This window comes from Symphalangus syndactylus, chromosome 4 (assembly GCF_028878055.3).
Source record: "Symphalangus syndactylus isolate Jambi chromosome 4, NHGRI_mSymSyn1-v2.1_pri, whole genome shotgun sequence".
Taxonomy (NCBI): domain Eukaryota; kingdom Metazoa; phylum Chordata; class Mammalia; order Primates; family Hylobatidae; genus Symphalangus; species Symphalangus syndactylus.
In genome coordinates, this window is record NC_072426.2 from 123,583,842 (window position 1) to 123,608,509 (window position 24,668).

Here is a 24,668-nt window from a genome sequence, read left to right on the forward strand (position 1 = left end):
GCCCGAAAACATGATTTATGTTTAAAGAATTTCCTGTTACAATCCATGTTTCTCCTCCCTCCCCCCCAATCTAATAAGAGAAGGATTTTTTTTTTTTTTTGGCTTGTGTGCTAAAATATAATTGAATTTAACACTTTTGTTAGCTTTGCCATTATATATTACTGATCATACGATTTTCCCTTGATTCTGTGCTAAACTTAAGAAAAAATATTTAATATTCCTATTGTTGTAAAATCACAGACATGTATTTACCCTAACTGAAATTATTTTAAATAAAACTAGCGTCAGAGTTTTTATACAAGATATTAAGAAAGACACCAGGACTATCATTTGAGATTTTTTTTCTACAACTTTTCTGGTAAGTATAAATATTTTTATTTCACAAGCTAAGTCAGTCCCACTGAAATGAAATTTAAGGCTATTCCTTATTTGTACGTTTTATACACACAAACACACACATTTTTAAAGACAGAACATTAGAAGGTATTTTGAAAGAGGGAAAAGAATGACATCAGGTTTATTAAGTCTAATGTAACATGGTGGACATACTAGGAACTTAGTGTTACAAATTACAGCATTTTCCCAAAAAAATCAGTGACAGACTGGTAACACCTGGATGAGACAACATGCTATGATCACAAAGTGTGCTACATTTAAAATTAAAAGAGCTAGGTCCAGGGCCTACTTCTGTCACTATTAGCTACATACATTTCAACGGGTTACATAATCTCTCTAAACCTCAGTTTTATTATCTGAAAAATGGGGATAAGACACCTGTCTACTTCACAGGATTATTGTGAGACTGAAACAATATCTAGTATGTGAGAGAATTTTATAAATTCTATAAAATTGTGTGAATATAAGATTTTAATTATTAGTATTATATGAAAGTGAAGTTAGCTTTACTTTACAAATATTGAGTGTCTTTAAAAAAATATAGAATGTCAACAAACTAAAAACACTCAAATCTCAAAACCAAAGATTGACATGGTTTGTGATTACATTTATATGACATTCTGAAAGTGGCAAAACTAAAGATGAGGAATAGATTAGTTGTTGCCACGAGGTTGAGGATGGGGTAAAAAGCTGACTTCTAGTAGGTGGCACAGGGTATTTGGGGGTGCTCTGCACCTTGATTGTGGTGGTGGTGAATTACTCTATGGTTTGCACTGTAAACCAAAAAGAGTGGTTTACAGTTCTATTAGTTCTATATTACAGTGTAAAATTCATCTTCATGTTTAAAAATGTTTTAATCACTTAAAAAATATATGGAAAAACAATATGAAGTCCAAAAGAATATTTGAGAAAATCTCCAGGAGTTTAAGACCACCCTGGACAACAGAGTGAGAACCCTGTCTCTATAAAAATTAAAAACAAACAAACAAACAAAAAGAAATAGCTGGGCGTAGTGGCATGTGCCTGTGGTCCCAGCTACTTGGCAGGCCGACACAGGAGATCACCTGAGCCCAGGAGTTTGAGGTTGCGGTGAACCATAACTGTGCCACTGTACTCCAACTGTCTCTTATACTGTCTCCAACTGTCTTCTTTAAAATAAGCAGAAAAAAAAAGACATGTCCAAGACTCAAAGAGGAGTGTTTAGGTTCAATAGTAATCCACCCCATAGACTTAAACATCTAGTAAAAGCCCAAATAATCAAAAAGGCTTGAATGGTGATGTTTTCTTTCCTACACCTACAGAATAAAGATGCAAACTATAAGAAAACCATGTCATCAATTCCATATAACAAACAATAAAGACTAAAAAGATGTTCAAGAACAAACTCCTTGAATAACCAAAAATTAATTGTTCTATAAACTATATTAAGGCAAGAGTATGGACTCAAACATTTTATAAAGATTATTAACAAGACTGAAAGATGATTTACCATAAAGCATTCAAATAACTAGAAATTTTAATTTAAAATATTCTTCAATTCCTACAACATTAAATAAAGATATATGTAGGCCTTTGTTCCAGTTGAAATATCTACTTTCATAATACACAGTCATGAGCTTTATAACAACTTTTTGGTCAACGATGGACCACATATATGATGGTGGTCCCATGATATTATAATGAAGCTGAAAAATTCCTGTCACCTGTTGACATCATAGCTGTGGTAACGTTGTAGTGCAATGCATCACTCACGTTTGTGGTGATGCTGGTTTAAATGGACTTACTGCACTGACAGATGTATAAAGATACAACACATACAATTATGTACAGTGCATAATACTTGATAATAAATAACTCTGTTACTGGTTTATGTACACTTTAAGAATAAAAAGTATGGGATAATAAGTAAAGTGTAGTCTTTCTACCTATAAAAAGAAAAAGTTGATTCTAAAATAGACACAGGCAAACCCTTCAGGAGGTATTCCAAAAGGCAGTGTTATCACAGGAGATGAAAGCTCCATGCGTGTTCTTGCCCCTGAAGACCTTCTAGTTGGACAAGAATGTGGAGGTGGAAGACAGTGATATTGATGATCCTGACTCTATGGAGGCTTAGCCTAATTTATATGTTTTTGTCTTCGTTTTCTAAAAATTTTTTAAAATAGAAAAAAAGCTATACAATAAGGATATATAGAAAATATTTTTGTACAGTTGTACAATGTGTTTGTGTTTTAAGCTATGTGTTATTACAAGAGTTGAAAAGCTTAAAATCATTAAAAAGTTTATAAAGTAAAAGAGTTTCAGTAAGCCAATTACTACTAAAGAAAAAATTTTAAAAACAAATTTAGTGTAGTCGAAGTGTACAGAGTTTTATAAAGTCTACAGTAGTGTACAGTCATGTCCTAAGCCTTAACATTCACTCACTGCTCACTCACTGACTCACCCAGCGCAACTTCCAGTCCTGCAAGCTCCATTCATGGGAAGTGCCCTATACAGGTATGCCAGTTTTTATCTTTTATTATTATTATTTTTTACTTGCAGAAGACAATGGAATGGTTTTTATCTCTTATACCATACTTTTACTGTACCTTTTCTATTTTTAGATGTGTTTAGACACACAGATACTTACCATTGTGTTACAATTGCCTACAGTATTCCGTATACTAGTATGGTGTACAGATTTGTAGCCTAGGAGCAATAGGTGACCCTACATAGCCTAGGTATATACTGGGATATCCCATCTAGTTTGTGTAAGTATACTCGACAATGCTGCACGACGATAAAATCCCCTAACAATGCATTTATCAGAATGTATGCCTGTTGTTAAGCAACACATGACTGTAGATCAATTAGCTCTAAAGAATTAAGATCTCATTTTAATTATTTTAAATATCAAACTATATATTTACTATAACTTTATTTCACCCTGTAACAATTTCTAAAATATTTTAAGGCACACCATTAAATTTCTCAACATTTCTCAATTTCTTACATGCAAAAATTTATAAACATTTACTCAGCCGGATCTCCTACAGTAATACTGAGCCTCAGCTTGGTTTGTCCCTTAGGGAGATGCATGTAAATGAATATATAGACTTACAATTTTTATATTTTAACAAGAGCTCCTGTCACACATAAAACCAACAGTCAGCTACTTTTCTTCATGATGGTGTAGATTTCAGCAAGATTCTATGCAGAATTGGGTGGAGGCAAGATATCTACTGCCAAGAGTTAGACTTAATGAGTCTTTCAAGTAAGAAAAAGAAAATCCTTTAAATAATACAAAAGTGAGAAAATACACTTCTGTGTATGTGCACTTGCCATAAGATTATGCATATACTCATGCATGGTATTTACATACCAGGATTTGCCTTCAAAATGAATCATTTATTCTGTAAGCATGAGCTTGGGTCACAAACCTATAAAAAATTGTCTCTTACAAACATGCTGAAGCAAATTTAATAGTGGACTATATACAGTAGATTATTATTTGAAGAGGGAAAACAATGCCCTCTTCTTATTTTGTAAATTTTAGGATTTTGTAATTTTTGGAAGGAAGCAGAGGAGAATGCATCCTAAGCCTCTCAATACTACTTATAGTAAACTTTAATTCACTGATAAAGAAAATGAAAATTACCTGTGTCTGTAGAATAGACTCTGAAACTCTTATCCCAGAAGCCACAGACGAGAATATAGCGGTTGTCTGAAGTGATGACAAAGCACTGGGAATGCACTTGAATACTTTGGTCTAAAAGGTCAGTGATTTGCCTCCTGTGCATTCCTGTATTGCTGGCTGTAAGAACAGGGAGGAAAAACAACTATTAAACCCACATGGGCAAAGAAATCCTATAGTGACGGAGAAGAGGAGACACATTCCCAGATAAGAGTACTTGATCCTTAATTTTAAGTATAATAATTGAAAAACCAAGTAGGAAAACATATCCAATTGCTGGAAAAATGTAGGTAGCTAAATTCAATATCTCAGTTAAAAATTTTGCTTATAGGAAAGAAAGAATAACACACTACAATTTAAAAATAGAACACAATTCACAGAACATGCTTTCTAGCTCTTGGGCAGAACCAAACTAGATTACAATCTCCAGATTGCATCACAGTTAGGTTTGTGTTTCTGACAATCTCATTACATTTATTGTCATGAGAATGGTTCATGTTGTGACAATCTATTACCTTTAACATTTTGTCACAAGGAAGAGATATTAGGATTTAAATGTCATATATTTGAAATATTGTAGCATCTTGTACTACTTTGGCTTTAACGGGTCTTTAATTTGACTGGATGGGAACTCCCATTTCCCCTGTTTACAACTGCACTTGCATGTAAGGGAAGGGTAGAATGACTGTTTATTAAAGATTCCTGTAATTGAAAAAGTCAAAGCACAGCAGACTGCCACTTTCTTACTCCTTATTTAAGCAATAAAACAAGACAGCCTTGGCAGTGTGTTTCAAAGTGCTACGGAGCACCTGAGATGGGGTTTGTCACAAAGAAAAAGGTCAGACATAGAGCAACACCGAGCACATGGGAAGAGTAATAATTGTCCAGAAATATACCATCGACTGTGCCATTATCAGAAATGGAATCTTCACTGAGATGACTTTTTTGGCATTGAGGCCAACCAAATAGAAAGCTTTGTTTCTAGTGATCTAAGGGTTATTTCACCATCATCTCTCCAGTACAAATAAGGATTCTTATGCTGCTAAAGAAATTTGATTATACCAGAAATCAGAACAAACTTCTGCATCTGATTATTAAGCTTTTCACCATAATTTTCAATTTTTTGAAAAATCAAACATAGAAAAATATTTATATTCTATTCATTGTATGTAATAACTATGTTAATGTGGGTAGTTTAATAGAAAGCTCAGAAAGTAAAACAGAAGAAAAAAAAGTATTCAAAATACTCTCCAGTCCTGTGCTGGGAACCACTGGGGACACAGAGGACTGATGGATCTGTTGCCCTCATGGCACACACAACACGGCACACATGTACACATACATGTGCAACACTGCAGAAATTCTAATGTCTGTGGACACAACCATTTAAGATTATTGGATAACTGTTTGATAATGGAGGCTTCATATGCTTTTGGAGGATTAATGGGCTAGAAAGCGACAGCAGTAGTGAAAAGGGCAGAATCCTAGATGGGAATCATTTTTTCCCTCTCCTTCTAACAAAGGGAAGTTGCTGGCAGATAATAAAAGCTTTCATGGATATCATTGTGTTATTACAGAGAGACAGTGTCCACTAACTGCAATCAAGTATCCCATTGCAATGAAGTTGTGTGATACAATTTTTTTTTTAATTCCAAGAAACCTAGCAATTAAAACAAGTTATGTGGTACTTTCTGCACTGGTTACTGCAGTACTTTATTCCACATGAGAGCTGTAAACATGTTTATTCTTGTCAGTGTTTATGTGACTTTTGCTCCTATGACATAAACTTTCGTTGAACTTTCTTGGGGGATTGGGATGATCTCTTGGGAGGACCTCAACAGATTTGGGCATGTACATAATTTTGAATTGAGTGACCACAAAGTACCCATGGGCAAAGGCTGATGCCCCCTCAGCACACACATGAACTATTTTCTAAGCAAGTGCTTGCTTGTAATTTAACATTGCCAAGTCCCCCATCTAGCTAAGGTATATTTATCTAGATAAGCAGTCTTCAAACTAGGGTATGCATACCCCTGGAGGTGTAAGACTTCCTAAGAGATACACAGGTTCAGAAGTTAAAACCAGTAATTTTCTAATTTCTCAACTTTAATATATTCTACTGCTTGAAATTGATTTGTCTGAGAACTCTCCTTTGAGTTTTCCTTTCTTACCTCTTCTTTCTCATGCCCTTCTTCTACTAGATAAAATAAAGACATATTTCCCTTCCACACAGAATCTTACTATGTGCTTTACCCCAGAGTATAATTTCTTGCCCCCAATAAAGGGACAATTCAAAATACTGAGGTGATACTGAAAAGTGAATGTATAAGTATCAAATCATTCTGCAAGTCAGGTGGTTTCCAATTTACTGCTTTCAATAAAATGGAATGAGGATCCAATCATGCTGTCAATTGGTAGATCATTCAAAATAAGTTTTAATGATAGACTGTTAAAATTATAGACAACTTAATAATAAACCATAAAAATAACTCTTAATAGATCACTATATGAATTGCCACTAATGCAGAAAGAGTTCAAAGATTTGAGTGGTGCAGTTGAAACGAAGCTCTTTCCCATCTATTTTCCTAAGTGAGTAACATTGCTCAGAGGTTCCATCTATAAAAACAAGTAAGATAGACCTGCTGATGATGTATTTTCAATAAATGTTCATTTTATGTAAATAAACATTTATTAAACTTTATAATATAATTAAATAAATACATTATATTTGTAATAATCACTCAATACAGATACATTTATTTTAAAAGCTGAGCCTTATGGTCATAGGAAATTTTAAAATTTAAATTGAATACATATGCTTAATTTTGCAAACACATTTTTATGGCTGAAAAGCACAATAGGGTAATCAATTTTTTAAAGTTAACATAAAATTATCTGGGGGAAGTAGAATCAAAATATAAATTCAAGATAAAAAAGTAATAATGTGAAATTTCCATATGTTAATCGGTTTTCAATGTATTTTTTAGAAACAAAATACTGAATATCAATTCACTCTGATATTTAGATTCTACTGGATATATTAAAATTTTGTTTACTGAGTATCAATTCACTCTGATACTTAGATTCTATTGGATATATTAAACAATTTTTACACTATGCCAGAATGTATAACCTTTGCAACTACTTAAACTTGTGATGAAAACTTTTAGATGTCAACTTAAAAACGTCTGAGAGGATACATGGTTTTAAATAATTCTTTTAGGAGGTAGAAGTGTAAAGTCTGTTGACCAGTGATCTAGGGCAGGGACAGCAAAACTAGGGCCAAAGGCTGAATCCTGCCCATGCCTGGTTTTGTATATGTAGTTTTATTAGAAAAGAGTTATGTTCATTCATTTGTATTTTATTTATGGTGGCTTTTGTGCTATACTGGTAGAGTTAAGAACAGCTTGAGTTTCCCTTATATGAAACACTTGGGACCAGAAGGGTTTTAGATTTCAGAATTTTTTTTCAGATTTTGGAATATTTTCATAGATTGAGATATCTTGGGGATGACAGCCAAGTCTAAACACAAAATTATATATATATATATATATATATATATATATCGCCTGAAGGTAATTTTATATAATATTTTAGATAATTTTGTGCCTGACATAAAGTTTGGACTGTGTTTGAATGTGACCTGTCACATGAGGTCAGGTGTGGAATTTTCCACTTGTCACGTTGGTCTTTAAAAAGTTTCAGAGTTTGGAGTATCTGGGGCTTGCGATTTGCAGATTAGAGGTGCTCAACCTAAAATATTTACTATCTGGCCCTTTACTGAAAAGTTTACCCATGCTTACCCTAAAGGGTTACAACAATTGCTGAATTCATTTAATTAGACTTGATAGCATAGGATATTCATTGTCAAGGTGCAAAGAAAATGATGGGTCTAAAATTCAGAAATAATGCTTTAAATGACTCAGCAAATGGGCTTTATTATTTTCCTGACTTTTAAACTACCCAAGTGAGCATTTTAGTTTTTTTTAATATATGGCAAATCATATCTACTCAAAACAAAACAAGATTTAAGAACCAGAGTGGTATTTATCCTTCATATAGATAATTACATATGAGATTTCTGGTTAGTTTAGAGCTTAAGATTATTTTTGTTCATCCTGATAGTCTATCTGCTAATGGTAGCCATTTAGCTCTCCATTGAAACAATGGCTTTTAAAGACAAAAATGGTAACTATATATAGGGAACATCTTGGATTTTAAAATAATAAATCTGCTTCATTCATATGCTTTAAAAACATTAAAATTCTAACAAATTTATTTGTGCCAGGAAAATTTGACAAAATTACAAGCCAAATATCTATGCCGATAGCATTACCCCACAGGTAGGCAAGTAAGTTTTTATCCTAAAAGTTATTAAATAACATCTTCAAAATCGATGCTTAACATTCTTAGTGATGCCACATTTGAAATCCCCACACGTAAGGATGAAAAATGCTAAACTAGAGATTTCAACTAATCTACTCAAAAAGCATAACAGCAATTAAATATTCTAAGTCATCTGCTGCAGATGCTCATTTCATCCCAATGGCTCTTTCTGGTCGCCTCCCTATTTTTTTCTCCCCTGAACAAATTTAACCTCCAATGGCAATTTATTGGGCTGTAGGACCCTAGGAAAATGAATACAAATATCTTAACACTACCATTGGCTGGGCAATATATTTCAACTTTGAAACTGCTCTGCAATTGCACATTAATCCCCTCAGACCGAACAGAGGGTCTAGGAAGAAAGGATTGATCTCCTTTAATGATGAAACCCTGGCACTACAGTTTTATTTTTCATAACACAGTGCTGCTAAGAACCCCACTGTTATTATGAAAATTTTCCTAGCAAAGGAGCTCCATCACATTACCGGTGCACCAATTCATCATAACGTGCCTCGCTCCTGCTCATCAACAAGTCTGAGTGATGAAAAGATCCAATATTATCCTGACAGTACTTCATGCGCATTCTCAATCACACATTATTACAGCATCCATATTAATTTTCAGTGACACGCGTCCTAGGCCTGTTCAAATTAGGCAAACCAACGAGGGGGAGTTGATGAAATACCAGCATAGCCACAGCTCATTGCATTCCAATTTGCATGCAAATGGTTTATCAGGAAAATTCCATTCCCAGCAACCAGCAAGTGAAAAACAACTGTAATCTACACTTCAGGGCCACCATACAGAGCTTAATGAATCGCAAAGAGAGAAGGAAGTGACAGACCTATGAGAGGATCGATTTCCACTGGCAGCTGGTATGGCTGGTCTTGTACAGCACCTTGATGAGCTGGAATTCACAAAAGATAAAGAAAAAAGGCATTATTTTTTATATACTAAACTACATAAAAATGCGTAAGTCAAACCTTATGTAGAATTGTTTCCAACCTCTAAATCTTTCATGCAGTTTTGTGAAATTTAAAGAACAAAAATCCAGGTGCTTTTATGGCTAGCTTATTAAACATTTATTTTAGATTAGTGCCGCTCTGAACATGTGCCATCAGCAGTGGCTCCAGTCCTAGGCCATAAGCTATAGCAGATGCTTGACTGGCAACCTCTGATGCTGCAACAAAACAAAATTAAGTGGTAAAGCGCACTGAAAACAAAATGTGACAACCATCTGCTGACTGTAGCAAATACTATTTTTTTGTTACTTCTTAAAAAGGCAGTTTTGAATGCTGCAGCACAAAGGATCCACAAAAATGTCAACTTATGATGGAGAAAGGGAAAGCTCTAAGTCAGGGAACATTTAGTGTTTCATCCATCACTTAAAATCAATCAATTGAAAGTTTGAATAAAAATAAAGAAAGCTATCCGCAGATAAATGTTTTAGTTAAATGCATTTGGCTGAAATATTTTCTTAAAGATTGGATTGAGGGTTTAAAAAGAAGTTTTATTAATATTTAATATTTCCATGGTTTCAATTTAAAAATACTCTGAGAAGAAGATGAATAACAAAAATCAATCTATCCTAAGAATATTTTGTTCAATTCTCAAAATGGTTTTAAAGACTCAGGCATACTTATTTTATAATTGAAGAGAGGTTTTGCAAGCTGTTTCCCTCTGAAAGGGAGAAGGACTTTCAGTAGGGAGGATGTATATCAGGAATCAGGAACTACCTGATGCAACCTTGTGCAAATCATAAACCCTAAAACAGGGTTCAGAGTAGATGATCTTTTCAGCTTCATAGTTCTGATAGTTAAATTCTGGGCCCTTTTCCAAACTATTTTCCCCAAATGACTCAGCCATTCACCCTGCTCAGTATCTACTTTTTATAGACTCACAAGCATTCACATTATTGCTTGGTTGCTATTAGAGCTCTGCTTAATGCCATTGATACTGGTGGGTTAAGGTAGGTTCCCAAACACCAGTGGGACCTCAACCCTGGCTCTTGACACTGTGGTGAGAAGAAACTCAAGGACAAGTCAGAAAATAGTGGAAGTATGTAGATTTATTGCAAAGCAAAAAGTACACACTCAAAAGGGGAGTGTAGGTGTACTCAAAAGAGAGTCATGGACAAGGGGCATTTGGGCTCCTATCTTTATGGGTTTCTTTAACCAAGGGGTGGAATGTTCATAAAGATTCCTGGAAAAAGGTGGTGATTTCTCAGAACTGTGGTGCCATCCATTTTTACACCAAATATGAGTGCTCTTGGAACTGTCATGGCACTGGTGGGTGTGTGATTTGTATATTAATGAGCATATAATGAGGTCCTATGTGAAACCTAGATCAAACTCAGCACCATGTTGGATCCAGACAGTCTCAGCCAGGTTGACCTGCACCCTGGTTTTTCAGGGTCTTATCAGATCCTAGCTTCTGCAGCTATTTCAACAGTTTCCTTTTGATAGTCAAGAAACTGCTGCCTGGAATTTTCTATTCTCCTGCGATTACCCTATATTATTTCTGTCTTACCATCAGATTTTAGGAAATCTATCTGTCTTTGAGGGGCTGAAAATAAATATGGGGTACATTTCAATAAGTTCATTAGATTATTTTAAACTTACTCTGTCACAGTTTCTCCAGTTAGTAAATACCAACTTTTCAAAGATGTTTGGAAGGTCATTAATACTGATAAAATACCTAAGTATAGTATTGGCACTAGAAATTACAGTATGTATAAGAAACTAAAGTAGCTGAAGAAAAGAAACCACAATGACTCTTTAAAAAAAAAAACCCAAAAGGTATTTGTCTTTGCTGATTACTGGCTCTGCTGGCAAACAAATCACAGGATATTCACAAGGGAGGACCAGGAAAAATGCACCACAGCCTCTGGTCTGCCCAATAGTGCCACTTACTTCCAGCAATACCAGTGTCAATCAACACTAATACCTTTAGAATTTCTCTCTAGTTCTCTGATAATCTGAGATCTTAGAAACATTAAAACCAAACTGTCAGTGAAATGGGTTTAAGGAGGTCTGGTGATACTTCAAATCCCACTTCTGCCACTGACTGGCTGTATGACCTTGGTCAAGTTATGTAATCTCTATGTTTCCATTTCCTGATCTATAAAATAGATTAAATTGAACCATATGAAATTGCCAATAACTAACTGTTTTGACCTATAAAAAAACGCAATTTCATATGGTTTCAACCTAAGTACAGAACCTACATCCTCAGGTTGTTAAGGAGATTGAGTTAATACACATAAAATGATTAAAACACTACTTGAAGAGGCATGAAAGTTTATCTACTCCAGCCATGTTTTGCCACTGAGGACACTTGAGCCCAGGGAGCTTGCCTTATTCTGCATCAAATATGCCCAGTCAGTGGCAGAGTTTGAGCCCAGGTTTTCTCACTCAGATTTTATGACCACCTCTCCCCTCTTTCATTAGAGCAGGAAAGTTGGGACCTGGATTCAGCACTTCTTTTTGGCCACCAGTTAGAATTTTTTTTAAGAAGAAGGAAAATCTTAGAAACTAGAAAAATGCTCTATAAACATTTGCTGGTGTTATTCTCATTTTTGGAGGTTTTCAAGGTCCTTTGAATGAGAAGGGAGGTTAAAGATTATTTATTTTCTAAATCAGACACTACTCAAAGAACTGAAGGAAACCAGCTGTCTAATGAATGAGCTATGGAAATCATAGATCCTCAGAAAAGAAACAGAACCTAAAATTAAAAAAATATATTTTGTAATATGAATTTGATATTTACCAAAGAAAAACTGTCAGGGATTTTTGATGTTTGTTTTAAATCAAGGCATCGTGACAGGTAAAGGTAGCAAGAGATGGAATGAAAGGTTAGATTTATGTAAACATACCTAAAATGAAGCAAAGACTTAATATAATAAACGCTTAATATTCTTAGTTGTAGGTGCAGCTCAAATTGGAGATCACATTCTAGAAAGACAACTGCCTGTGGTGTATTCCCATATGTTATCACTTTTTGTATTTTTCTGGTGAAAAGTTGCTGTGTCATACTGTAAAGGCAGTATGTATGGAAAGGGTGAAGACAAACATCTCTAATGACACAATTATAGACACAATGAAAGCTCACTGAGCAGAAATATAGGCAAGATTCTGCAGAACCTTGCAGTTCCCCTAGCTATCTTACAGAAAGGTGAGCCAGGACTGGGAACAGTTGGATGCGTCCTAAGTGGTACTCCAGCAGTGGGACTCTACCCCTAAATCACTTTACATATTTATTTATAGAAAAATTGGAAGTGGAGAAGATAATACCTGACCACTAGGTATTAAGGGAAGCAAGCTTTTTAGTGAGGGACACTGGCTTGCTGGAAAGGGGAAAGCCAGAAGCTTAGTCATCAACACTTAGGGTCTTAAATGCTTAGGGTTATCAGTGCTAAAACTTGAAATCAGCTGGAGACCGAGGAGCCCTGTGGTTGAGCCAGCTCAGTTCCCGTTGAGCCAGCTCTTCCTAGGCTAAAGTAAAGATGGGGGCAGAGTACAGTCAGGGCTTTCCAGCAGTTGCAAGGTTTGCCCCTCCTCACATCTGATGTCACTCTGTTTAAACTGAAGAAGCTCTCAGGGCTGCCACAAACAGCCACCCAGGATAAGCATCATCAGTGGTGGTCCTGAAGTCACACATGCTGGTGCAAAGCTCTAAGGGTAACTGCACGTGGAGTAGGTAAATCCTCTAGTGTATTTGATAGAGCATATCACCAGCATGTTTTCTTCTAAAAAGAGTGTTTAGAGAAACAAAAAAATTACGTTTCTTAAATAAATTGTAATATTTAGTCCCAAAATTTAAGTATGCTATTTTCATAAATATTTACTTCTGTAAGAGAAGTTCACTTAAAGAAAAAAGAATAAAAGGACATAATAATAGAGATATTAAATATCTGCCTCCATTTTTACTATCTTTACCTTTTCTGAAATCTATTTTGTAGTCAAATATTGGCATTTATTTTCATCGTTTCATTTCCAATATACCCAGGAAAATGGCTATATTTAATCAGTTCTAATACCAACTACAGATTCTTTGTGGTAGGTATACCTTATTGAGCTTAGTCAATGTACCAAGTTTTTGTTTGAATGTCAATTCAGTTCCCTTGTGAAAGCTGTTGCATTTAATTTGGCATGAGGTCCTTGTTCAAGAACTTGTATTTTTGCAACCATTTCAGGTATTCTAACGAGCAGTGCTTTATGCACATTACAGAGATTTAATGACAATTTCATGAACTATTAAAATGTATCTTTTAAATTTGCCTACCTAAAACAACGGCTTGGGAAAAAAACTCTATAATCTCCAGAAGTTTAAAAGATTTTCCTCCTTCTTAAAAAAAATTCTAACTGGTGGCCAAAAAGAACAGTGCTAAATCAAGGTCCCAACTTTCCTGCTGTAATGAGAGAGAATACATTACAGAGGGGTGGTCATAAAATCTGAGTGAGAAAACCTGGGCTCAAACTCTGCCACTGACTGGGTATATTTGATGCAGAATAAGGCGAGCTCCCTGGGCTCAGTGTCCTCACTGGCAAAACATGGCTGGAGTAGATAAACTTTCATGCCTCTTTAAATCTGCACTGTTTATGATTCTAATGGTTATTTCAGTTGAGCAAGACTGTGTTGAGCATTTAATGGAAGAACAGAAGGTACTTACAGATATTCAATATTTTGGCTATGTAATTTAAGTGTTCTTTTTTTTTTTCTATTATCCTCAACAAATACTACCAATACTACCATGCCAAGCCAAAAAGGTACAGTTTCTGGCACATAATAGACAATCAGAAGTATTTACTGTGGCTGGACATAGTGGCTCATGACTGTAATCCCAACACTTTAAGAGGCTGAGGCAGGAGGACTGCTTGAGGCCAGGAGTTCAAGACCAGCCTGGGCAACATAGCGAGCCCATCTCTATGAAAAGTTAAAAAAAAATTAGCCAGGCATGGTGCTGCATGCCTGTAGTCCTAGCTAATCAGGAGGCTGAAGCAGGAGGATTGCTTGTGCCCAGGAGTTCAAGGCTACAGCGAGCTATGATCACACCACTGCACTCCAGCCTGAGTGACAGAGCAAGGCCTTGTCTCTAAAAACAAACAAAAATTTGTAAAAACCCAAGTGTTTATTAAGTTAAATGAATGAGTAAAAAAGAGAAACATTTGATAAATATACAGTTTATGGACACAATATAGAATATCATTATATTAAAATATTATATTAGAAACAATATTTATCTCCAAGGATAAAGATAAACCACCAGAAGCTAAAAAATAGTTTATGTTTTTAACATTTGTACTATATGCCTCATGTGGGCCTTTTTTAAGCCTTTCAAACTATTAAACAATTTGATTCAGACTAATGCTTGAAAATTAAAAGCTTAAATGTTGAGATATGATATATTTAAGTGGGTATTATACAGTGTTCAGCAGTTACCATGCCTTATAATGGTATTTCTTTACTTACCAGGAAGGTTGTGCCATTTGTTCACTGCAAATAACCTGTTAGCAGTGACTGTGATCACAGCAGGAGTTGCCAAACCAGGCTGGGTGTTGGCTGCCACGTGAGTAACAGGGGAGTTGGAGGGAAACTTGAGGACCATGATAACATCCTGCTGGGCTTTGTCTGTGAACATCAATGGACTCTGCAGGAGGAGATACTGTTGAGTGGGCATGACAAGACCCAAATATACAAGAAGGAAAAGACAAAGGAAGACAAGAAAGAGAGGGGGTGCAGGAAAAGAAGAGGAAGACCATATTAACATGAGTTGTAAGTGGAAGCACAGTGAACAGAAAGGCTTGTAGAAACAGCAGTCATGATCTGTCTGTTATTCATGTATGTCATTAGTTGGAATTTTGGGGGATTGAAGTAGAATACATTAACAGAAACACTTTAAAATTTATAAATTTTATGAGCTCCCTTTCCCTCCCCACTGCCATGAAAAACTAAAAGAATGATTTGATTTAGATTCTACACAGGCAAAGTGCTGGGGATTGCATTAAACCATTCTGGTTGCTATCATGTGTCACATAATGATCTTTTAGCACTAAAAAAACAGTAAGAATGGACAATAGGCATAAAAGCAAGCCAAGGTAATTTCCAAAGATCATCAAAAGTTGTGTTGAGTTAGGAAGATTTTGACAACTACAAAGAGATAATGAAAACAAATACATTTATAAACAATAGTTAGACTACATGCATATATTATTACAGTAGAGAAATAACTTATGAACATAGTATACAAACTTAATTATAAAGGTGTTTGAAAGCAATGCATAAATGTACTTGTAAAAACAATATATAGTGTTACCAAATCATAAACACTGCCTACTGTAATGCAAATGCTACTGCTTTCTGCTGTAGCTAGGAATAAAGAGAAATACCTGGGTGTTCCTCTTCCCTGTTGGTTAAAAAACAAATAAAACTAGAGCTCAAGATTTTTTGATTTCTCCTTCAAAAAACAGAGAGTAATTGAAAATGTTAAATGAAACATGTCTGTTCTAATAACCAGCAACCAAATAAATCTTGAAGACTACTAAGGATTTGGAACATTCTTACAACCCATATGTCATAATCCAAGACATACATAACACTGCTGTGATTTATTGGCTTTATTTATACTTTGTGGTGGTGTGCTATCATACAGTAATTGCACTGTACATTTTCAGCAATTCTCTCCTACGATATCTGTTTTCTAATAGCTGATTAGTATCATTCAGAATGGAAACACTTTGATGAAAAGCTTCTGGCTGCTTTCCTTCTGCCATATTTCAAAACACCAGGTATATGTAAATGTGGAGGCACATATATTTAACACATATTTATTCAGAACTGGTAATAAAAAATTAAATACATTTGCATTTTTATTATCAGTCCTTTTAAAAAAGTTATTAAGAGTACTTAGAAAAACATATTGCACTAAGAATTCCTATTTGCACTCTTTGCATAAAGGTGTAAATAAAGGCAACTAATAAGCTACCCGGACACCCTTCTGAGCAAGTGGCTAAAAGCCAATCAATATTATGAGTTAATCCTCCCTGGATGCTCATTCAATTAAAGGTGTCAGTAATGCCTCATCTGATGTGGCCTCAATTAAATCCAACTATCCGATGGTGTGAAAACACAGGGGGATACAGCAACAGCAGCAAAACCAGACAAATAGGCAGCCTTCGTGTGCCTGCTAATTACCACACCTGGTGTATATTATGGCTCATGCACTTAATGCAGCACGAGGTGGCTTTAATTTCTGCTATATTTGTGTGTGTGTGTGTGTATGTGTGTTGGGGTGCATTGATGGTTGGTGGCGGAGCTCATCTGAATGTTACTAAAACAATAAACATGTGGCCTTTGATGTGTAAAACCCTAGTATCACTAGTTTTTGTCACACAAAGAACGTTTTATACAGTTTTTAAGGAATTTTGTGAAATTAGGTAAAAATGAGAAACAAGGAACAACATGAAGGAAAATATCCTATAAGCTAATTTTAAAGAAGTCCTGGGAAAAGGAAATGAATATCATTTCCAAGTACCAAGTCTTATTTTTCAATTATGTAGTTTTTAAATAATATTTACTAAAGTCAATTTATAAACTCAGAGAAAATCAGAGTACAACATAATCATAAAGTCTCACTGAAAGGAAGTACATACATATTTCTGAGCTTAACAGCTCATACGGTAAATATAATTAGGCTCAACTTGAATAGTTCCAATGTTTATGCCCTTAAAAAACACGAAAAAAATCTCTCATGTGTAGGAAGAATGTCTTGTTTACATAGTGACTCTGGTGGGCCAACTCTAAGCCACACGGCAAGGACAAGCCACCTTCCACAGCAAGCTGCAGACGCCATGTCCAAAACTGTCCACTGCCTTCGTACAACTATCTGTCCCTCTAGTCTGCTCCTGCACACCCCATCCTGACTAGAGCTCCTGATGCAGGCAAACAGCAGGAAACTCTCTTGGGCGTTTCATCATATCCTTGGCTAAAAAGTATGAATGAGAAACATCAGAAATAAGAAAACCACACCCCACACTACTAGGCTACTCTGCAGTGATGGCAGCAGCTGCAGATGAGCAGAGCAACTGGTAAAATAGGGATAAGAGAAAAAAAGCCTCTTTTAATACTGGGTACCTCTGTGAGCCAAGGCTGGGGTACAAGTAGGAAATTGCTAGCCAGGTTTCATCAGTTTGCCCAGATTAAGTATATGTTTGTTGACAACTCTGGTTTCTTTTTGAAATGCCTTTTCCCCATGCACATATGCACAAAGCGAAAAACACATTTGTGCAAGTCTGAAGAGGAGTTCAGGTATTCAATTCAGAGGATAAAGGTAATGGAAAAGACAGCCTCCCATCCTTATATGAGCATGAGCCTTCCCCGCCTTCTCACCCTCGGGGTAGCCAAGCTGTTCTGCCTGTATGAGCCAATAAGCCTCTGCCATGGAAGAAGGCTGGGCAGTGACCCCAGCAGAAAGTCAGTGGAGCAGGGGAGGTGCTTCCATTTGCCAGCACCAATGCAGCCTGAGTCTCAATGGCAAGCTATTACTAAAGCTAATTCCAAACGCAAACATAAATCATTCTTACTATTTTTATGGCACTATCTTCCATTGTTCTTGCTAAATGTTCGCTCTCTGTGTAGTCTTCTGCCCACTAAAGTCACTCTTTATGTTCATCTAAATCTGATTTTACTAATTTAAAAACATGTAGGGGAAAGAATGATGTAAACAATTTTTAAAATGTGTATAGCTTATGATGGCCAATTCATACTGCTAGATAAAGAAGGAGAAAAAATCTTGGAAGAAGAAAGAAAATGACAAAGAGCACAGAGGGAAAAAAAGACACAGAAGAAGGTGATGTGGGAAGAGAAAGGAAAAAAAAAAGGAAAAAAGAGCCAGAGGTAGCAGGGCCTCCTCTCTATTTCTTACTTTCTTCACTGCTACTCTTTCCTTCACAGTATTTATCAAAATTCTGCTATCTCTACACCACAACATGGAATTTGACTTTATATAATTGTTCATTATATTTACAGGAACAGACTTTGTAGTCTCTATTCTTAATTTAAAACAGCAATGAGCAACTTCTTTTTATGAGGGACAATTGAAAAGCAATATGTATAGTCTATTCATTAAAAATTATGTTAATCATGCACTTCAATTTGTTACTGTGCCATTTTTTTTTCCTCATTGAAGAATTTTCCCCCTAAAATTTCAGGAACTATAAAGGTAAAATAGCCACCTTTTTTTTGTAGCTCGAGTCTATTTCCGTACCCATGATTCTGGGCTGACTTTTGACTTGCTTTGACCAATAAAATGTGGCATAAATGATGTGTAGGTTCAAAACTAATCTAGAAACTCAGAGAATCAAACCAGAAAAGTCATCAACCCTATGTCTGGAGTCCTTTATCCTACAGTGAGGATTCATGACAATTATGGACCTTTCAATTCTGTAACACAAGACACCAACTGATCAAATACAAGAGCACTGGAGGAACATTTACCTTCTCAAAGATTCCAGGAGACAATGCAATAACATCTGCTGGTTGTTAGCAGGTTAACAAATATTGCGTAAAAAAACAAACCCACATGTGGTGGAGAAACTCAAGCACAATGAAAGACTGTTATGAATATCAAGCAGATCTGAAGGAGAGGCAAGAAATGAGGAGAGTAAAAATAGCACTTACCACTTGCATGGCAGAACCTCTGGGAGGATGGGGCTCTATGAGTAGTTGAGAAGGAGTCTGTCCAAAACTTCGGATTTGAGCTTCAACAGCCTGAAAAGGGCAGGGGCAAGTCTGAGGGTTAAGAGGTGCTAATTACAGGCAATAGAACCCCAACTGTCACCTGAAAATATCATTCCATACTCTGGCTTGTTTCATGTTGAAAATCAACCTGTGTTTTCACAGTGGGGCTAATCACCTGGCAAGGGCATTGAGGGTGAGGTCATCGTTTAGAACCGTGGAAGCTGTTCCTATAAAACTCTGCAAAACTTTCTCATCCTGCTCAGTGATATGAAACAGAGACCAGCTATTACAATCAGAAATTGTCCTTTTTGGCTTCATCTCCGTTTTCTTGCATTTGGTTTTCCTGCTTGCATCATCCCCAATGATGAAAAGCTAATCTTTTACAGGTATAGAGAAAAACTATTGCTTCTTCGATTCTAGGTCCCATTTCATCCTGAGGAGTAAAAAGGAGGAAAAAAGAAACATAGCACCTGTGAAAGTGGCTTGATGCTATATTAATTTTTCCATAGGAAGAGCATTATTGTTGATTGTCTCTTTGAAGTTAGACAACTAAATAACAAAGTAAAAGCCATATGTTGCATCTAAGCATGAGATGGTTAAACCAGGGAGTAACTGAACATGAGGAACATGTGTATGTGTGCTCTTTTTGAAAGATGTGTGCTTTTGCAAGGCACTCTCCTACTATGGCTCTTGGTGCACACATAGCACACAAATGCCCATATCCATCACCAACCACCTATCATGGGAAACTGCTAAATGCCAGGTGCTATCACATCTGTAAGCATTTTGTTTACTTGTTTATATCCGTTTCTTCCCAGTAAAATACAAAAGCCATGAAAGCAGGACCTTATGTATCTTCTTCACTATTAGATCCCTAAACTGGCTGAATGAATAAATGCTACATGACGGGTGAGGGGAGAGAAGGAAGCAAAGATATATAAAGGCTACTCAACACTGCCACAACAGTCAGTATTCTTAACTCCCAGGCTAAAAGGATGAGGAAAACCCTCAAATTAATAAGAATAAAAATTGAAGCCAAAAGGAAGTGAGGTAGGGACTAGGATCATTTTCAGAACATCATCTCAAATATTTTTTGATAGAGTGAAATTAATTTATGATTAAACATCAAGAACAAGCTTGAGAAAAAAATCATAAAATGGCAACCTGAAGGCTAAAGGTAGTCACAAAGAAGGAGGTAGCAACACTGCTAATTTATGATATATGAACTTATGGAGTTAGTTTATGAATGAGAACTTTATATCTTTTTGAAGAACAGCTGGTAAGGATGGGCATGGTGGCTCACACCTGTAATCCCAAACCAAGACAGGAGGATCGCTTGAGGCCAGGAGTTCAAGAACAGCCTACATAGTAAGACCCTGTCTCTACAAAAAATAAAGAAAATTGGCTGGGTGCTGGTGTGTGCCTCAAGTCCCAGATGCTTAGGAGGCTGAAGGAGGAGAACAGCTTGAGGCCAGGAGTTCGAGGCTGCAGTGAGCTATCATTGCACCATGCACTCCAGCCTGGGCAAGAGTGCAGCCTGAACAAGAGAGCACTGTACAAGCAAGACCTGTCTCCTTGACAGTTGCCTTCTGTAGTTCCTGCCCGGGAGCCCACATGCCTCCCTGATTAAAAGGGGAGGGAGGTGGCAAAGAACTTATTGCTTCAGCACTTGGCCTATCATGTCAGATGGCTCAGAGTGCTAATCCTGACTCTGACACTTATCTGCTGTTTGACTTTAGGCGATTAGCTTATCTCCATTTCCCATCTACAAAGAGATAGTAACAATACCTAGTTCACATAATTGTTTGGAAAACGAAATAAGATAATGCATATAAAGCGCTTAGCACATACAAAGCACTAAATAAAATGCTGTACTGTATTATTATTTCGTGTGGGAGTTGGTGTGTTCCCCACTTAACACAGCTAAAATAAAGAAGGAAGAAATCCTTCAGGAGTTTATTAGGAAGAGAATGAGAAATACACTATTTAAGAAAACTGAAATCTGGCTGGGGATTTCAAAATACACCACAGGGCTAAGAGGCTAGAGACAGAGAGATTTCTTTGGAGGTTCCAAGAGCAGTCGAAAACATGAGGAATTATACACCTGGATCTTTATGGAAGCTATGGTAATAGTAACAAAGAGATGAATATGTTAACCAGCTAAGGAAAAATCTACAGGTCTTGGGGACTGATGACTTTGAGCAATGAAGAAAATACAAAACTAATTCCTTTTCTTAAAAAAAAAAAAAAACTTGCATGTTTCAGAGAATAATAAAGCAATGAACAGAAATAGGAGTACAGGAGTTTCTGTTAGGGAAAACAAGTTTGGCAGGAGAAAGACAGCAAATTTTATGTCAGACACATGGAATCCAATGTGATAGTGATAACCATTTATCCAGGTCAATATGTCCAATGTGTAAAAGCCTAAGAATGGCTCTGAGGTGAGAGAAGAGAGGTATTGATTTTGGTGTCATTCATATAAAAGAGAAATTTAAGTTACTGTTTTTTTTTTATATTTCTCTCTTGTTGTATATGTGTGCATGTTTTTAAGCAGCAGAAATGACCTCCTTTTTGAAATGAAGTATTACATGAAATCTCAATACATGCAGATAGGGTTATTCAACTTTACAGGGATGAAACCATCCCTAACAAGCCTCCTCAGCAGCCTCTGAGACAATTCTGAGAATTCTTTAGGGCTCTGGAGCACAGTTTGAAACTATACTCGTTAAGCCCTAGGATGAAAATACATGAGACCCAGGCACAAAAGCACCTAGAGCAGAACCTCAAGAAGTATTTATATTTAGGGTACAAATGAGGAAGTAATGAAGAAGACAGAGAGACGGCAGGCAGAGGGTGGGTGGGAGGAAAAGCAGCATAGAGTGATATGGAAGCCATAGGATGAGGGTTTTGAAGAAAGAATGGGCAGTAACGCCAACTACGCTAGAGAAGCTATGAATGATGACATTATAGCATATACATCTTTATTATAGATACAAATTTAATATAACTGGCCTTAATATTACATATAGTGTTTTGCACTTAACAATGTTTTGAGATGAAAGGTTATGGATGATGAGACAACTTTTGAAAAGACCAATCTCCTCTTTTTAACTAACACTTTAATCTTAAAATTTTAATACAAGTGGCACATTACTGAAAACTCTGAGGAAAAGGCTTTTTCAAGTCACATAATATAGTGGTCTGATTATTCTATCTCAATGACAGAATAAAAGCTATAGTCTCTCACACAGGTTAAATAATAATCAATTTTCTTTCCAAGTCTTGAAGGCATCTGAAAAGGCTGTGGAATTCTCAGACACAACTGCTTTACTTCATAACTAACCTTTGAGTTCTTGATATTAAAAATGCAACAGAAAGGACTTTTTCAAGTGTGAAAATTATAGAGTAAGATTGTAAGGTAATGACTATGATCTGAAAACTTTATAGTCACACTTTATATCATCAACTGATAATTCCAGTTCTCCTCCTTGTTTTTAAAATTCATTTGCCATTTTTCATTCATCTTAATCTCTGAAGCAATTTACAGAGATTCTCCCTTCTGTGGCTTCAATGGCTTAATGCTTAGACTGGCTCTGTAGTCTACTCCTTTAATCTCTGTCTTTTGCTGACTTGTCATCCATAAATAAATTTATTACTGTGAGTTCTCTTTTAGCACTATGATTCACTCAACTTAAGCTTGCTTTCTTGGAAATTTTTTCTACTGGGCCTCAAACTCTGCCCCTATCTGAAAGGTTTCCAATCCTATGACCAGAGGTTTGCCCACTCCCATGAAGTTTGCCCTGGCCATTTTGTGTGTAAGTACATATATATCTTAGCACATCTAAAATCTTAAAATGCTATTTTTTATTTTAGCATTCCTCAGTCAAGAATTAGATTCTTCTGATTTTTTAAAGCTCAGAATCTTGTCAATATTTTAAAAATTTTACCTGTTTCACATATAAAGTCACTAAGCCCAATCACTTCGAAGTTTATCACATTCATCACTCCTTTCTGAATCTAGGCCCCTTATAATTTCAAGTATCAATTATTATAATAGTCTCTTTGCTGTTTTTCCCCCTCTATTCAGTTTCTGCCTTCAGCATATCCTGCAGAACTGAGTTTTCCCAAACTTGCCTTTATGCAATATTTCTCTGATCAAGTGCCTTCAAGTGATTCCAGTACTTAAAAGATAAAAGCTAATGCCAGGCATTGCAGGTTTTCCTATCTCTCTAACTTTTATTCTCTCATCCTATCTATTACCTTATACCAGTGTTCCTTTTCAGTCAAGCTGGTTTTCTTCTACAAATATAAGCCATCTCTGCCTTACATTTTCTACCATGCCACTGACCCTCCTAGAATGGTCACTCTTATCTTCAGTTTTCTAAGTTCTACCCTTCTCTAGAAAACCCTGCTTGAGTTCTACCAAGTTTCCCTAATCTTGTTAAATAATATTACAACTGTTCATACTGCTCATTACAGTGTATACTTGATTCAGAATTTCCTGTAATGTTATTTATGTCTGTCACTACAACTACACTATAAGGCAGTGGTCCCCAAACTTTTTGGCACCAGGGACTGGTTTCATGGAAGACAGTTTTTCCATGGCCCTGGTTGGAGGGGTGGATATGGTTTTGGGATGAAACTGTTTTACCTGAGATGACCAGGCATTCGATTCTCACAGGGAGCGTGCAACCCAGATCCCTCGCATATGCAGTTCACAATAGGGTTTGCGTTCCCATGACAATCTAATGCTGTGGCTGATGTGACAGGGGCAGAGCTCAGGCAGTAACGCTCGCCTACCACTCACCTCCTGCTGTGCAGCCTGGTTCCTAACAGCCTGTGGCTCAGCGGTCAGGGACACCCCTGCTAGAAGGGTCTGAATACCATATATGTGCAACAGGTGGAACAGTACCTTGCACATAGTATTTACACAACAAAAAATTTACTGAGTGCCTGTTACATAGCAAGCTAGCCAGGAACCCTTATGACTCATCTATGGTTGGACTGGGGACAAAACCAAGCTTGAGAGATGAGCACACTTCTTGATGAGGGCTGACTGAGGTTGCAGGGGAGGATAAGGAGTGTTAAGTAAAGGCTGGTATTTGCTATTACAAAGAAACCAAATGAGTCTCTCAGGGAAGCTCTGAAAGATGTAACTAAAGGCAGTAATTCTCATTTCTTCGGCTCCAGCATACTGGAGGATATGACAACACTCCATTGTCTCACTATAGTAGTAATTCTTAAGGTCAAGTGAGAAATCCTGGGGTAATATGTATGATTTGAAAAAGTCCCTCAAGTGATTATGTTTATTGCCTTATCTTCACTTGTGTATTCAGCCCTTTATATAGAACAATAAAAAATGTAAAGGCATAAATCAGGTGTGAAATAACAGGAAACATACAAGCATCCTTAAACCCTGTACAGTTCAGCAAGGTGGGTTGGTAATAGGGTAGCTTAACAAACATTACCAAATGCCTCA

General features: G+C 36.3%; 1 protein-coding gene across 6 annotated transcripts in view; it reads right to left on the reverse strand.

The window, feature by feature from the left end:
- The window catches only part of LRBA (LPS responsive beige-like anchor protein), a 786,161-nt gene that overhangs the window by 46,345 nt on the left and 715,148 nt on the right, over window positions 1-24,668 (reverse strand). For 4 of the 6 annotated variants that reach the window (XM_063638262.1, XM_055276088.2, XM_055276089.2 and 1 more), the window contains 4 exons: window positions 19,130-19,219; window positions 14,924-15,101; window positions 9,297-9,359; window positions 4,031-4,186 (listed from right to left, as the gene is read on the reverse strand). In XM_063638262.1, coding sequence (XP_063494332.1) covers window positions 4,031-4,186; window positions 9,297-9,359; window positions 14,924-15,101; window positions 19,130-19,219 — 487 coding nt within the window. Of the gene's footprint in view, window positions 1-4,030; window positions 4,187-9,296; window positions 9,360-14,923; window positions 15,117-19,129; window positions 19,220-24,668 lie in introns of all 6 variants that reach the window. The other 2 variants (XM_055276087.2, XM_055276086.2) reach the window with 1 other exon arrangement.